This window comes from Centroberyx affinis, unplaced genomic scaffold (genome assembly GCF_046629955.1).
Source record: "Centroberyx affinis isolate AG114_WGS23_722 - 3 ecotype Tasmania unplaced genomic scaffold, CSIRO-AGI_Caff_v1 ptg001005l_1, whole genome shotgun sequence".
Lineage (NCBI taxonomy): Eukaryota > Metazoa > Chordata > Actinopteri > Beryciformes > Berycidae > Centroberyx > Centroberyx affinis.
In genome coordinates, this window is record NW_027279569.1 from 23717 (window position 1) to 40000 (window position 16284).

Below are 16284 nucleotides of genomic sequence, written 5' to 3' on the forward strand. Positions count from 1 at the left end.
TAAGATAAAAATGAGGAATGCATAACATAAGATGGAAAATAAAACCCACTGAACAGTAATAATAATAAAAATAAAGTTAAAAAAAAATTGAGTACATAGAATGCATAAAATCAAGTAAAATACAACAGTAGTAGTTATAATATCACTGTGACCCAGATGAATTAAAACACACCTGTACTGTTATCATGTAATCTGCCAGAAACAGGCTTGAGACCCATTTTGGGCCCCGACCCGTAGTTTGATGCACGTTGCTGCAGGAGTGTGAGCGGCAGGCTGCAGGACGGCTCTGTGCTGCAGACTCCAGTCTGACCGGATCATTCAGCTCACTGGAAGCAGCAGCTGAGTTTCTGAATCTAAACTGAATCTAAATCAGGATCGCTGTTCAACAAACACAGCACAGGTACAGGAATTTGTCCTGCTAACAAATAAAATAGTAGAGACGCAGAGGGCTTTCAGGTGACTCCCCCCCCCACTGGCGGCCATATTGGAGGTCCTCAGCTCTGTGAACAGCTGATTATCTTTCTAAACGAACAACTTGTCCGTCTCAACAGAACTGAATAGACACGGTTAATTTCTGTGCTTTTTAACAGAGGACTGATCCAGCTGACTGAAAATTGGAAAACATCTGATTTGCATACTAGCTAACGTATCTGCATGTTAATATTAACATTGGTTGTTTTGCAAGGGATTACAAGAGCTCACATACAGTGCAGAGGGACGTATCACATAGACTGTAGACAGAAGACTGTGGATCAGCTGCCATGTTGTTTTGACAATCTGTTGCTAAAATTAAGAACATTCAAATCGCACACTCTTCTCTTTTCTTTTAGTTATTTAGTTAGCTTCACTTCCAGCTGTCACCCTGATGAAGGCATGTAGCTGAAAATGGAATCAGTAAAGCACAAAACTATTAAGAACATTTAAAACAGTTTTAAGAACAGTTTTTACAAAAGCCTCATGTCTTCACCTCGCCGGGTGTTCCTAGTGAAATTTGTTGCTGTATGTTGCTAAAACTCATATCTTGGCGACTTGGGTATCAACGACAAACCCAGTGGTGGAAAGTAACTAAGTACATTTACTCAAGTACTGTACTTAAGTACAGTTTTGAGATACTTGTACTTTACTTGAGTATTTCCATTTGATGCTACTTTATACTTCCACTCCACTACATTTCAGAGGGAAATATTGTACTTTCTACTCCACTACATTTATTTGACAGCTTCAGTTACTTTTCAGATGGAGATTTGACTCAATGGATAATATAACAAGCTTTTAAAATACAACACATTGTTAAAGATGAAACCAGTGGTTTCCAACCTTTTTGGCTTTTGACGTCTCACAGAAAGCAGTGTGTAGTCGGGTCACATTTCAGATGTCTATGAGTTGTTAACAGCTCCACAAAAATAGTGATTTTTCCCTCTAAACCTCACATGGTTTCATTTCAATAAATGTTCAAATGATCCAATATTTCAGCAGAAATCAAAGATTAGAGAAAAAGTCCAAAAACTGAAAACAGATTTGTGTATCAGAACTTTGTTTTTTCTTCTTTCCTCTCCCATTAATCATCTCACGACCCCTCAGATTTATCTGGTGACCCTTTGGAGGGGCCCGACCCCTAGGTTGGGAACCACTGGACTAAACTAGCTAACTGTATATAAAGTAGTTCAAAGAGGGACCAAACCACTACTTTTACTTTAATACTTTAACTACATTTTGCTGCTAATACTTATGTACTTTTACTTTAGTAGGATTTTTCATGCAGGACTTTTACTTGTAATGGAGTATTTTTACATTGCTGTATTGGTACTTTTATTTAAGTAAAGGATCAGAGTACTTCTTCCACCACTGCAAACACCACTAAGTTGATTTGACCGTATGTGTTTTCTTGGTATCAGGATGTAGTCAACATGATTCGAAGTCCCATGTCAGCCTGTGTAACCCAGTAACTCCTGTCCCACTGTCTGCTGTCTGTCTCCAGTAAACGTCCCGGCCACGGTGATGGAGGCCATGAGCAGACAAGACTCCCTCCAACCCTTCAGCAAGAACGGCAAACCCTCCTCCTCTTCCTCCTCCTCCTCCTCCTCCACCTCCTCCACCTCCCTCCTGCGCTCCATGGTCTTCCCCCACTCCCCTTGCTCCAGAAATTTCTCCCTGTTGGACAAGGCGGGGATCGTGGGCCAGGCGGAGTCCAGTTTCGGCCAGTTAGGGTCGAAGAACCAGCGGGTCCTGGCGAGTCCGACCTCCACCAGCCAGCTGAGCACCGAGTTCAGCGACTGGCACCTGTGGAAGTGCGGGCAGTGCTTCAAAACCTTCACCCAAAGGATCCTGCTGCAGATGCACGTCTGTACGCAGAACCCCGACAGGTGAGACGGCATGAGACCTGTAGTGACCTGTAGGAAGAAACAGCTGACAGACATCTGGTGGGCTTCAAGATGTAAATTCAGGCCAGTCAGTCAGGGATCAGATAACTCACTCCTCTGTACCTGGAGACAGAAGTGTGACCAAGTCAGTCTCAAGTCTTGAGGCACAAGTCTCAAGTCAAGTCTAAATGTAGATTACCAAGTCAAGTCAGAACAAATCAAGAGTCCAGTATCAATTTAATATCTTAAAGAAAACTAAATATCTAGGACTTTTCAATGCAATATGGTTTTAATAGTATAAAAACTTGGTAAGAGCATCATGAGTTTGATTTCTATAATCAGTTTCAACTTCAATAAATTCAATCATTCCATACAAATTCAGAAAACAGAATTTAAATTCAGTCGTCTGCTGGAACAAATCTCATCACTTTCAATCTAAGTCATTTACACAAACACAAGATCTCAAGTCAAGACTTTAGAAACCTTTTCAAGTCATCAGAGTACAAGTCAGAGTCAAGTCCCAAGTCACCGGAACCCAAGTCTTCTCTTCATGCATCAAGTCAAGTCTAAAGCAATTCACATTGTAACTCGAGTCCAAGTCATGTGAGTTGAGTCCCCACCTCTGATATGATGATATATAAGATGATGATATATAATAATATAAAGTTGCTAGTAGAAAGCATGACTAACACAACAAAACCGTATTTTTACAGCTCCTAAAAAAGCATAAAATGCCCCCAAAAAAATCTCCAAACACCTTGAGCAGCATAATCCAAGTGTTTTGTAGCCAAACAACTGCAGTGTGGGTCCAAAAGTCCAATATCTACCTCATTATCTCCAATATTTTTATACTGGTCTCATTTTATGTCAGCAATGAATTTAAGATTATTTTACACTGAAAATACGGTATATTTATCATTTGTAGTCATTGTAAATTCCTCCTTTATACTTTTATCCTTCACCTATTCTGCAGAAAATGTGCTCTTGAATGCTATACAGTCAAACCAAACTGACAAATGTTAATAGAAAACTCTAATGTGTCTCAGCTGACTAGTTATGAGACTGTTCCTTGTGACTTCCAACGGCTAAAAAAGAGCAAAATTAGATTTTCAGAACATTTCCTTAAGGATGAAGGCAAAGTGCAGCAGGAGCTGAGTGAGCATGCAGTAAAGAGTGAGACTTCTGCAACGGCAGAGTCAGTATGCTGTCGGTAATAAAGCCAGCTGTTCACTTTAAGGCTGAAAAATTAAATATAAATATGACACAACATTAGAGTTTTTTCAAAGCTCGCACTGGAAATAGTTTTTCAGGAGCAGTCGGCAAACCAGACGCTCCTGTCAGTAATTAATGACTTTTGTCTTGTCATCAAAATGACAGTGTGTGTGGCTGAGAGAGCGAGTGTGTGTGTGTGTGTGCGTGTGTGTGTGTGTGTGTGTGAGGAAGAGAGTGAAGAGTGTGTAAAAGAGTGTGAGTGTGTGTGTGTGTGTGTATAACATCTGCCAACTTAATTATATACAGCATGGATGGAGGGTGTTTGGAAGAAGGAGGGAAGAAGAGGAGATGTGAGGATGTGTGTGTGTGTGTGTGTGTGTGTGTGTGTGTGTGTTGAGGGGGGGGGGGGGGTGCGATGTATTGGAAATTTTTTGCTTAGCTTTATTTTTTGCGGGGTGAGTCGGAGCGGCGTATAAATCAGCGCTGTGCGTCAGTGAGAAATACCTCGCCTTACGGTGACGGGGCCAGGAAAACAGATGCCACTTATTCAATAAACTAATACTCATAGGGAAGAAAAATGTGGGCTGGATATGGAGGGGGGGGGGGGGAGCCGGGGTCGATGTGGAGCTGCCTGTCAATAGGAAGGTTTTATGGGACAGAGGAGCAGATAAAATTCAGCTGAACAAGCCAAACAGAGTCCTACAGCCACCACAGACACCACGCTCGGGTTCGACCGATACGAACCACCGAGAGAGAGAGGGAAGTTAACCGAAACTGGTTCAACCTGATCTCACACCTTCAACATGATCTCACACAAATACGTGAAATGAACACGACTTGATTACATGTTAAAGTGTTAAAATGTTCCATGAAGGAGACACGACTACAAACAGTAACAGTCAGGGTGCTGTGGAGGCTGCTGGATGGCAGAGGTGGAAAGTAACTAAGTACATTTACTCGAATACTGTACTTAAGTATAAGTTTTGAGGTACTAGTATTACCATTTTATGCTACTTTATACTTCTACTCCACTACATTTCAGAGGGAAATATTGTACTTTTTACTCCACTACCTTTGTTTGATAACTTAAGTTACAAGTTACTTTGCAGATTCAGATTATTAATACAAAATATAATCAACTAATAAATTGTGATGTATTATTATAGATTACTGTAAGATACCCAGCAGTATATAAAGTAGTGGAAATCAGCCCCACCTTTTCCAGCTGCAACATTAAAGTGATGCTTACACATTAATGCATCAATAATTATAATTCAATAATATAATATATACTGTATTATTCTGAAATGGGCCATTCTGCATAATGAGTAGTACTTTAACATTTGTTGCTTTAAGTACATTTTGATGCTAATACTTTTGTACTTTTACTTAAGTAACATTTTGAATGCAGGACTTTCACTTGTAACAGAGTATTTTTATACTGTGGTATTTCTACTTTTACTTAAGTAAAAGATCTGAGTACTTCTTCCACCAGTGCTGGATGGAGTTTCACTTCAGTGTCGGAGACCGGAGTTCAATTCCCAGCTTGTAGGAAGAAGATTTCTACCGTGAATCAAATTAAAATTTTTAGCTAAAGTTTTTCTTATTTAACCGACCGAAGCCTTTCCCAAACCTTAACCAAGTTGTTTTAGTTTCCTAAACTGAACCGTTAGCCGACCTTTAGCTGAAAATGTCGTGTCTAGTTCATGTTTAGAATTCATTTTGTGGATTTTGAGGAATGTAATTTTCATATAATTCGTGTCCACAGCAGGTAAATCTGTGTTTCAGAGTTCATGCTCATTTCACAAATTTTTATGAGATCATGTTGCTCTGGTTTAGTAGCAGCTAGGTGGCAAGTGCAATTTTCCATCGACACAATGGAGGGGACACATACATTTTTTTGTAACTTTTAAGGGAAAAGACTTGGGTACAAGATTGTGTATAAGTAGTTATACAGTTAGTAGTAGTAGTAGAACTACAGCCTTGTTTTCTGATGGGTGACAGTGTTAACTAGCCAAAGACTAGAACTATCGCTACCTATAAAATTTTCATGGTGCAACGTTAGCTGGTAGGCTAACTAGCAAGCTAAGTGATATCTTGTTTTGTTCTCAGCTGCCATCACTTCTACATGTTAGCGACATGTTAGCTTTGCATGGAAAGTTCTCCGCTATGTTTTTGGAATATTCCAGACCAGGAAGCTGTGCCTTGTTCGTATCAAAGGATGCTGGGTAATGTAGTGTGGTTTCAAGGCTGGTGTTTTTTAATACAATGGAGTTCTATGGCTGCTGGGACATGGCTGCATTGGGCTCCGGCTACATGGACCAGACTTGTCGGCAAAACAAATTCATTGCTGATTTTGTTATTTTCATAGGATTTGTTGACGGTAAGAAATGCATTAAAAAAACACCAGACTTATCCTTTAAATCACAAGTTCTATCAATTGAATTCCACTGAAATCAAGCAGAGATATGAATGTCATGTCGGTCTGTAACACTTTTCAGAATGGGAACCAGACAGTTCATAGTTTGCTGATATATCAAGTAATCTGCAGTGAGCTGGAAACAGAGTGAAGCAGAGTGAACAGAGTGAAGCAGAGTGAACAGAGTGAAGCAGAGTGAACGGAGTGAACAGAGTGAAGCAGAGTGAACAGAGTGAGCAGAGTGAAGCAGAGTGAGCAGAGTGAACAGAGTGAGCAGAGTGAAGCAGAGTGAGCAGAGTGAACAGAGTGAGCAGAGTGAAGCAGAGTGAAGCAGAGTGAACAGTGAAGCAGAGTGAACAGAGTGAAGCAGAGTAAACAGAGTGAAACAGTGAAGCAGAGTGAACAGAGGGAAACAGAGTGAAGCAGAGTGAACAGAGTGAAGCAGAGTGAACAGAGTGAAACAGAGTGAAGCAGAGTGAACAGAGTGAGCAGAGTGAAGCAGAGTGAGCAGAGTGAACAGAGTGAGCAGAGTGAAGCAGAGTGAAGCAGAGTGAACAGTGAAGCAGAGTGAACAGAGTGAAGCAGAGTAAACAGAGTGAAACAGTGAAGCAGAGTGAACAGAGGGAAACAGAGTGAAGCAGAGTGAACAGAGTGAAGCAGAGTGAACAGAGTGAAACAGAGTGAAGCAGAGTGAACAGAGTGAGCAGAGTGAACAGAGTGAACAGAGTGAAACAGAATGAACAGAGTGAAGCAGAGTGAACAGAGTGAAACAGAGTGAACAGAGTGAAGCAGAGTGAACAGAGTGAAGCAGAGTGAACAGAGTGAAACAGAATGAACAGAGTGAAGCAGAGTGAACAGAGTGAAACAGAGTGAAGCAGGGTGAACAGAGTGAACAGAGTGAAGCAGAGTGAAACAGAGTGAACAGAGTGAAGCAGAGTGAAACAGAGTGAAGCAGAGTGAAGCAGAGTGAACAGAGTGAAGCAGAGTGAAGCAGAGTGAACAGAGTGAAGCAGGGTGAACAGAGTGAACAGAGTGAAACAGAGTGAAGCAGAGTGAACAGAGTGAAGCAGAGTGAACAGAGTGAACAGAGTGAAGAAGGGTGAAACAGAGTGAAACAGAGTGAACAGAGTGAAACAGAGTGAAGCAGGGTGAACAGAGTGAACAGAGTGAAGCAGAGTGAAACAGAGTGAAACAGAGTGAAGCAGAGTGAACAGAGTGAACAGAGTGAAGCAGAGTGAACAGAGTGAAACAGAGTGAAGCAGAGTGAACAGAGTGAAGCAGAGTGAACAGAGTGAAGCAGGGTGAACAGAGTGAACAGAGTGAAACAGAGTGAAGCAGAGTGAAGCAGAGTGAACAGAGTGAAGCAGGGTGAACAGAGTGAAGCAGAGTGAAACAGAGTGAAGCAGAGTGAAGCAGAGTGAACAGAGTGAACAGAGTGAACAGAGTGAAACAGAGTGAACAGAGCCGGGGGATGATGTCACTTCACTTCCTACACTTCATTTGTTTGCTTTATTCACACAGCGGCCATGTTTGAGTCACATCATGCTGGAAGCTGAAGGTGGAGCGTAAACTCCTAAACTCACTTTACCCACCTTCTTATATATTCTCTCTCTCTCTTTCTCTCTCTCTCTCCCCCTCCATCACCCTTTCCAACTCTCTCTTTCTCCCTTTATATCCCCCCTGTCCCTCCATCTTTAAATCCCTTTCTTTCACCCTTTCTCCGTCCATCCCTACCTCTCTCTCTCCATCACCCTCTGCATCTCTCTCTCTCTCTCTCTTTACATCTCCCTCTCGCTTTATCTTTAAATTCCTTTCTTTCATCCTCTCTCCCTCTGTCCCTCTCTCCCTCCATCCCTACCTCTCTCTTTATCTCTCCCTCTCTCTCTCTTTCCCATCACCATCTGCATCTCTTTCTCTCTCTCCCTCTCTTTAAATCTCCCTCTCCCTCCATCTTGAAATCTCTTTCTTTCACCCTCTCTCCCTACATCCCTCCCTCTCTCTCTCCATCTCTCTCTCTCTCTCTCTCTCTCTCTCTCTCATTTGCTGCAGAAGACTGATGGCTCTTTATATCAGCTTTAAAAAAAAAACACGACACACCTCCTCTCAGCTCCGTCGCGTTTGATTTTTTTTTTTTTCCGCTGACTGTTTCTTTCTCTGAAGTTTTTCTTCTTCTGTGTGTTTTTTTTTTTTTTTTTTTTTTTTTCCCTCCGGTGTCATTTCAACAAAATCCATCATCGGAGGAGGAGTTTGTTTACGTCGGCGAGGCCTTGAAAGTGCTTTTGATTTAGTTTTAAACTGGAATATTGTTTAAAGTTCCGTTGGGGCAGTGAGCGATGTGTCAGAGAGAATGATATTAACATAAAGAGACCGCGTTTCCACTTATAGATCTGACGTATTACAAAGGCAACGTACTGTAAACGACTGGACTAAACTAAATTAATAATCGCTCTTTTATGATTGATGTGTTTACTGCGGCGGCGTGTGGAGCGGTCAATGCGGCTTTTAGTGAAAATCGGGCGTTTCGCAAAGCGCTTTCATCTCCAGTGTCCGCAAATATTTTGGAGCCCGCGTTTGTTTATGAATAAAATATCGATGTGTATATGAAGATAATCACGCTTGTACATCAGAGGACAGAGTGTTTACAGTAGATATTTTTATTTCCCTGCAGAGAATGTACTTATATCTTCAAAGAGTCAACTTTCAGAGGCTTTAAATTAAAGGTTAATTTTCTCATTTATTGTTGCCCCTTAGCAGTGATTTGTCTGTTTGGCCTCGTTTCTCCAGTGATAACACTCTAGCTAAACATTAAACATGAAGTATTACTCATGCCAATAATAAAATAAGAACAAAATCCAAAGTAAATGGTTGATTTTTCTTAAACGTGGACCTTTTTGTAGAACAGAGGTTTTGGCAGTCTGTTTTGAGCATTTAGATATTATGATATGATGTGATATTTTCTCTTACTGGAGGTTTGTATTTGTGTTACATTTGACATGTTTGGTGTTAGTCTGGTTTACAGTGAGTCAGCAGGAGGGTTCAGTGTCTTGCTGAAGGACTCTTCAGTGGGACAGATGATGATGATGATGATGATGATGATGCTCTGACGCTCTGTGGCTCGAACCTGTGATCTTTCAGCTACGTGACGATCTCGCTAACCGCTACAGTTCACCCTGCCGGATAAATAAGTTATATTTATAGTTTATTTTAAATGAAGTAGTTGTCAGGGTCCTGGTGGCTCAGTGGTCCTGGTTTGAATCCAGACCAGAACCTTTGTCACATGTCATCCCTCTCTTCCAACCTGTCCTGTCTCTCTTCACTAATAGCTATCTAATAAAAGCAGAAATGGCCATTTAAAAAAATAAATATATATAAATTAACTAATTGAAAGCTGTTCTAGATAAAAGCGTCTCCTAAATGCCTAAACTGTAAAAGTAAAACTTAAAGCATTTGAAGATACAGTTTCTCTGACAATAAACACACATTTAGTGTTGAGGTCGGTGTTTTCCGCCCCACAGGCCTTGTGGGACTCCAGACTGGCTTCTAACCCGCTAATTAACATTTACAATGCACTAATAGCTAATTACTACCAAACTCTAATTAGCCAATTAACTTTCAATTAGCACTCATTATGTATTAGTTGTTGATTTTTGAAGCTGTTTAGCACAGCAGCTGCAGTCTGACCTTCATCACACATCTACAAACAATATCTGTCACTTCCCACTGAAGGAAGCTTGTTCTTCAAATGAAGGCTAAATCTAAATTAGACCGCTAAAGGATTTCAGTTGAGTCCAATTAGCTCTTACCGATTAACTCTCATGATCTAATTTTCAATTAGTGTTTGATTTTTTAAGCTCTGTTCACACAGATCCATGTAGTGTAATGCTTCAGTGTTACGCTGGTTCTTTGTAGATCTGTTTACCAGTTTGGTTCCAAAATGAAAAAAAAGCGACTGCTCTTACAAAATGATTACTAAAACAAAATGTAAGAAATAATGTTACTTTACAAAGGACAGTACAGTCCAGTGAACTTAAAGGATAAGGCTGGTGTTTTTTAATACATTTCTTACCGTCAACAAATCCTATGAAAATAACATCAACTCTACTCCCGTTAATTTCTGACTTCCCACGTTCCCTTTTTAGCCGTCAACCCAGAAGTCATTGGCTCTAGTTGTAAGCTAAAAACCTTGAAATCCAGCTCACAAAGACATAGTTTACATTTTAAAAATCGTTAACTGTTACCATGAAAAGTCAGGCTGTTGTAGTTATTACCAAATCAAATTAAAATTCTTCATTACGGAACCACTTTCCTGAGAACGTGGATTGGATCCTCTAAATTTTAAAGATATTGAATGATGAAATTGAGATTATCTTTTTTTTTTTTTTTTTCAAAATTGGCTGTATAGCATTTTGGAATAGAGCTATTCATATTCAGCAGTTTGTTCTTGAGGTGAGACTGTACTTCAGATTGAGTCTGTCTTAATGAGCTCGTCTCCTGGTCTTTCCAGGGATTGTTAAAGGATTTCAGTTGAGTGTTTCTCCATGAGGAGGCCGCTCGGCTCTCTGGGAGGTTTGAGGTGAGAGGAGACTATAGGTAATCAACAGCATTGATACCTTCTGACCTGACCCGGCCTGTACAGTTCAATCAGACTGAAACTTCCTCTGGCACTCTGCACTCTTAAAAATTATTTGTCACGCTCAACACTCAAAACTCTACAATGTAAAACCTTTAATGTTTTAACTTCAGTTGGAGGATTACATGCTGGTCTGGTTGACTTGACCCTTGGTGCTAATGAAACCTTTTCAAAACCCCATTGGATAAATTCAAAATAATAATAATAATAACTTTATTTATATAGCACCTTTCAAAACATGGTTACAAAGTGCTTTACACTAAAAGAATGAACTAAAAGCCATGAAAATAGACACATTATAAACACAAAGGGAGTTAAAAACACAAAATAAAAAAATTAAAATAATAAACATGAACTTATAAACAAATAAAAATCAAGTAAAATAAGGAGGCAGCTCAGGTAAAATCAGGAAATGCTTTCCGATAAAAGTACGTTTTAAGAAGAGACTTGAAAGAAGACGCTGACTCAGCCTGATTTCCTCGGGCCGGTCGGTCCAGAGCCTCGGGGCCCTGATGTGGCCCCTCTGTCCCCTTTAGTTTTCAGCCTGGACTCTGGAAGGGACAGAAGACCTCCGCCCGAGGATCTCAAACTACGCAAAGGTTCATAAGGGATTAAAAAGTCTAAAATATAATCTGGAGCCAGGTCATGAAGAGCCTTAAAGGTCAAAACGCTCAAAAAAGCACGGTCAAGCTGAACACAAGACTGTTTTGAGGTTGACATTTTGGGGAGTTTTCACTAAACAGCAGTGACATGTTGCATTTATAAACAACACAGATTGTGTTCTCTGATTCCAGTCCTGTTGTTGCTCAGCATGATGGACTCGTTTGCACTCTCCAGGTTTTCCCTCGCTTCATTTTGTCACGCTACATTTTCCAAACATGAGGAACCGCTGGCTATCAGATGCCAACATCTGTCTCTTTATACCCATAATCCCTTGTGTTTCGGGGTGGTTCCCTGCAGTTGGAGTGTCAGTTCTCTTGTTAGAGGACTGAGACTCTCGCTGCTGTTATTTGGTGCCACCAGAGGTCAAAGGTCATCGTTCTCACCTGACAAACCAATCGAACTGAAGGAGGAAACACTGCAGAGTCTGGAAGGTCTTTTCTGCTCTAAAATCTAAAAATCTAGCTGGTAAAATATTGAAAGTGGAGTCCATCAGTGGATGAAAGTTTGTTCACTCTATCCACAGCTCTATCACAGCTCTCATCTCCATTATCAGCCTCCAGTCTAGTTCATCGTCCTAATGTGACCCTGATTCCCCCATAAACTACACTACCCATCATCCCCGGCACAACAAAACGCCCCGCACTGATGACACACTATTGGCTGCTTGCTCGGTGTTTTGTTCCAGGATCATTTGATGAGTACAACTGGTTGATGAGAGGACATTATCTGAGCTCTCTGCTTTATAGGTTGGTCAATATATAGAAAGAGAGAGAGAGAGAGAGAGAGAGAGAGAGAGCGAGAGAGAGAGAGCGAGAGGGGGGGGGGGGGGGGGGGGGGGGGTGAGGAGGAGAGAGCGAGACAGAAGGAGAGAGATAACTGTGTGCATTTATGTGTGGGTGCGTGTGTTTGCATATTTGCTTGGATGTGTGCATATGTGTATATATTTGTGTGTGTGTGTGTGTGTGTGTGTTCAGAGAGCCATTGATTGTGTATTGACGAGGCGGGAGCAGTGATTTATAGCTGCGGGTCCCGGGGGAACGTCTTCATACGAGGCGACAGAGTCGTCCTCTGCACCGATAACTCCATCCAGCCAGACTGGACCGACACACGCTCTGTCTGCACATGAACAACACAACATACATACAAATACATACATATATATATATATATATATATATATATATATATATATATGTTCATGCTCTGTATTCTTCATTCTCTTAAAGTCATTTTGATCTAAAGGCTTCTGCTTAAATGCTTGAAATTAGTTTCTTAGACAAAGCCTTTGCCTTGCCATCAAGGCAAAGGGCGGCTACTTTAAAGAATCTAAAATATAAGATAGTTTTGATTTATACCATGATCTGGGTGAATACTCGACTCTGATTGGCTGCAGGGTGTCCATTAAGTACTTAATGGAACTACTTAGTAGGTGTCCATTCCGATATTGATTTGGGGACAATGACATGGCTGGATAGCTAGCTAGTCTTATTGTTAAACATACTGTCAAATTATATTTACTGTTTGTTATTGACTTTGAATGTTGCTAGCATAACGTTAGCTTTCTGGCTCATAGCTGAGCCAAAGGGTTCTATGAGCTGAGCGGACTAGAAATATCTTAAGTATCTAAGGTTCGTCCTATTTACTGGAGCAGTGAACAACGTTTCCATTGCATAAGAACCTTATGGGATGGTAATGATTGTTCCAGGTATTAGTCAAACCCTCAGGTGTTACCAGGGAAACTGAGTTATGGCTTGTGAAAAACTTTAGATTTTGATTACAAAACGCATGAAAATATAAATTAATGGTCTTAATTTTTTTTTCTTTGGCAAGTGACCATGGTATAAGCCGGATAATGCCCTTCGAGGAGTCCATTATCAGGAATGAATGGACTCCCCGTCGTCCATTAATTCCTGATAATGGACTCCTCGTCCCTTACTTGTTTAACACTTTTTTGGTCGCTGCATAATTCCATTTGTGTTATTTCATTCCTCTGATGGCTGCAGTGGAGCAGAGCTTTTATTCTGTTAGGTCTCTTCAGTCTGTGATGTTCAGTTCATTCCAGTTGCATAAAGATAGACCTCATCTTAGACTTAAGTGTGACCTTAAGTCAAACCTGCTATAGACACTTATATTTACCTGTTCCTACTACTTCTTGATCGTTATAGCTTCAGTATTTAAACTTCCCACTCAAATGTCAGGCCGACTCGTTGCCATAACAACAAAGTTCTTAACTCAAGAGTAGCCAGGGGGGAGGGGCTAACTTTCCTACCTCAAAATAAGACAGTCGTAATATTGAAGTAACAGACAGTCTTAATTAGACTAGTCCAACCTGAGGATCTAAGACCAGTCTGAGGTTCAGACTAGTCTTAAACCTGCTTTATGCAACTGGCCCCAGGAGTTATTTAGTGATGAATGATGAGTCGCAATTTCCTTTTTTCGGTGAACCCACTTTCCCCCAACCTGCCTCGTCTACTTCTACTGCAGTTAGTGGTTTCCAACATTTCCCAGAATCCCTTTCAACAACCCCCAGAGAAGGGATGTGAACTTGTTGCTTTCAATAGAGAACTGCACTGGAGGCTGGTTTTCTTGGTTTTCTTCTTTTTTTGGCCTGCTGTCTCCTGTGTTCATCTCTGTCAAAGTGTCGTTGAGCAAGGCACTGAACCCCCAACCTGCCCCCGCTCCTGACCTCTGACCTCTGACCCCTCTGGTGAAATGAAAACATGATAATATGGCCGCCGTGGCTCTCTCTGTGCCATGTAGTCTCCCTTTCAACAGCCCATATGTTGAAGGTGTGGACACAGCAACACGTTGATACCAAACCTGTTGCTCTTACCACATGTTGTGTTGAAAGGTGTCAGGGGGTTTATTGTCCTGAACTGCATTTCAGAGATGTGTTGAAAATGACAAGTTTTATAGATCACACACACACACACACACACACACACACACACACACAGAGAGGCGAGGCTGAGCGGGAACAACATGGCCGACTCTCACGCCGTCCAAACCAAGTATTATTAGATCGCCTGTGAACCAAATCCAAGCATCTATTTAGTGTTTTTGTTCGCCTGTGTTAATGTTAGCTGTGTTGACTCTAACATGTCTGCCTGTCTCTGCTGTCAGCACACTGTAACGAGGTCAGAGTGAGGAACTCTGGGACGCTAACAGGCGTGAACAGACATGCTAGCCAGTTAGCTGGATGGTGCAACTGCCCAAATGGACTGTGTTGATTTGTAATGGAGATGAATAATACAGTGATTAGTGTCTTACAGGGTTAGTAAATATATATATATACATTTATAAAACAGAAATTATTTTATATTATGGTAACACTTTACAATAAGGGTCACTAAGTTAAGGGTTAGTTAATGCTTAATAAGCATTAACTAACCTTTAATTAACAGTTAACTAATGTGTCTGGTAATCATTTACTAATGGTGTTCATGTTAACTAAGGTATTAATTTATACATTATTTAATAGTCATCTTTATAAACTATTAAATAATGTATAAATTAATACGTTAGTTAACATGAACACCATTAGTAAATTACACATTAGTTAACTGTTAATTAAGATTAGTTAATGCTTAATAAGCATTAACTAACCCTTAACTTAGTGACCCTTATTGCAAAGTATTACCTATATTATTAGTTGTATGAGCAAAAGAAAATGAAGTGAAAGAAAGAATCATGTTTGTTTACCTGTGTGGTTTGTAGCTTCTCATTTAGCTGTAGTCTGGGTGTGTGAGGTGATCTGTGCCAAGCAGAAGTGTGTGTGTGTGTGTGTGTGTGTGTGTGTGTGTGTGTGTTTAGGTGTAGGTGTGTGTGTGTTCTTGTGTTTCTATACTTGTAATAATAATAATAATAATAATAATCTTTATTTGTATAGCACCTTTCTTAACAAGGTTACAAGGTGCTTGTAAAAGTAAAAAATAAAATAAAATACAGATAAAATGAAGTTAAAAAAAACATTAAAACAACATACTGCAAATACACAACACCAATAACCGGTTTTACCAAAACAATAAGAGAAAACAATTATAAACAAGCAACAAGCATAGAAGAACTGGAATGGGGACCAAATGTCATAGAATCTGGGTTTAGTGTTAAGATTAGAATTCAGTTTAGGTTTAGGTTTAGGTTTAGGTTAGAGTTAGAGGTTAGGGAATGAATGGAGTCAATGAGTCCTCACAAGTATAGTAATACAAATGTGTGTGTGAGTACATGCATGTACCTGTTAGTGTGCAGAAGTTTATACATTTGTGCATAAAAACGTTTGCATGTGATTGTGTGTGCAAATGCTTCTCTCGCATATGCACGCATACCTGTGTGTGTGTGTGTGTGTGTGTGTGTGTGTGTGTGTGTGTGTGTGATGGAGGTGTTTATGCACCCCGCCACCCCCCCCCACCCCCCACCACCCCCCCCCCACCCCCCACCACCTCCTCCTCCTCCTCTCTCCGCTGTAATAAACAATAACCGGGCATTAATCTCCCAGCCTGCTGCCTTAATAAATAATATCCACACATTCATCAACTTAAACTATTCACAATCAATGCAGCTCTTCATAGAAAACCCACCTAATAAATAGTGGTGCGGCCCACTGAGGCGTGAACTTATAGACCAGCCGGCTGATAAATGAAGCGACCCCCACGGCGAGCCGCCTTTTATGTGGAAAACTGCAAGTGAGAATTTTTCGATTTTATATTACACTATTTTACTCTTATTACTTTCCTGGCTGTGTTTTTTTTTCCCCTCCACTCCCTCACACGCTGCAGTAGGTGTGTGTGTGTGTGTGTGTGATTTATTGGAGCGGTGAAGATGTTGGTCTATTTGTTTTATTCTAGTTCTAGGGTGTTTACCTATTTGTAATATACCGGTGTCAGAGTTTTGTCTTATTGGTTTCAGAATCAGAATCGCTTTATTTTCCGAGTCGGAGCAGCGAACAGGGATTTGTCTTGGTGACATCGGTGCAGAGACATTAAACACCGTGGTACAGAACA

General features: G+C 40.6%; 1 protein-coding gene across 1 annotated transcript in view; it reads left to right on the forward strand.

Annotated features, from left to right (window-relative positions):
- LOC139646850 (putative histone-lysine N-methyltransferase PRDM6) overlaps positions 1 to 16284 on the forward strand; it is a 42879-nt gene that overhangs the window by 22295 nt on the left and 4300 nt on the right. Inside the window, exon 4 of the mRNA XM_071522617.1 lies at positions 1979 to 2363. Coding sequence (XP_071378718.1) covers positions 1979 to 2363 — 385 coding nt within the window. The remainder of the gene's footprint in view (positions 1 to 1978; positions 2364 to 16284) is intronic.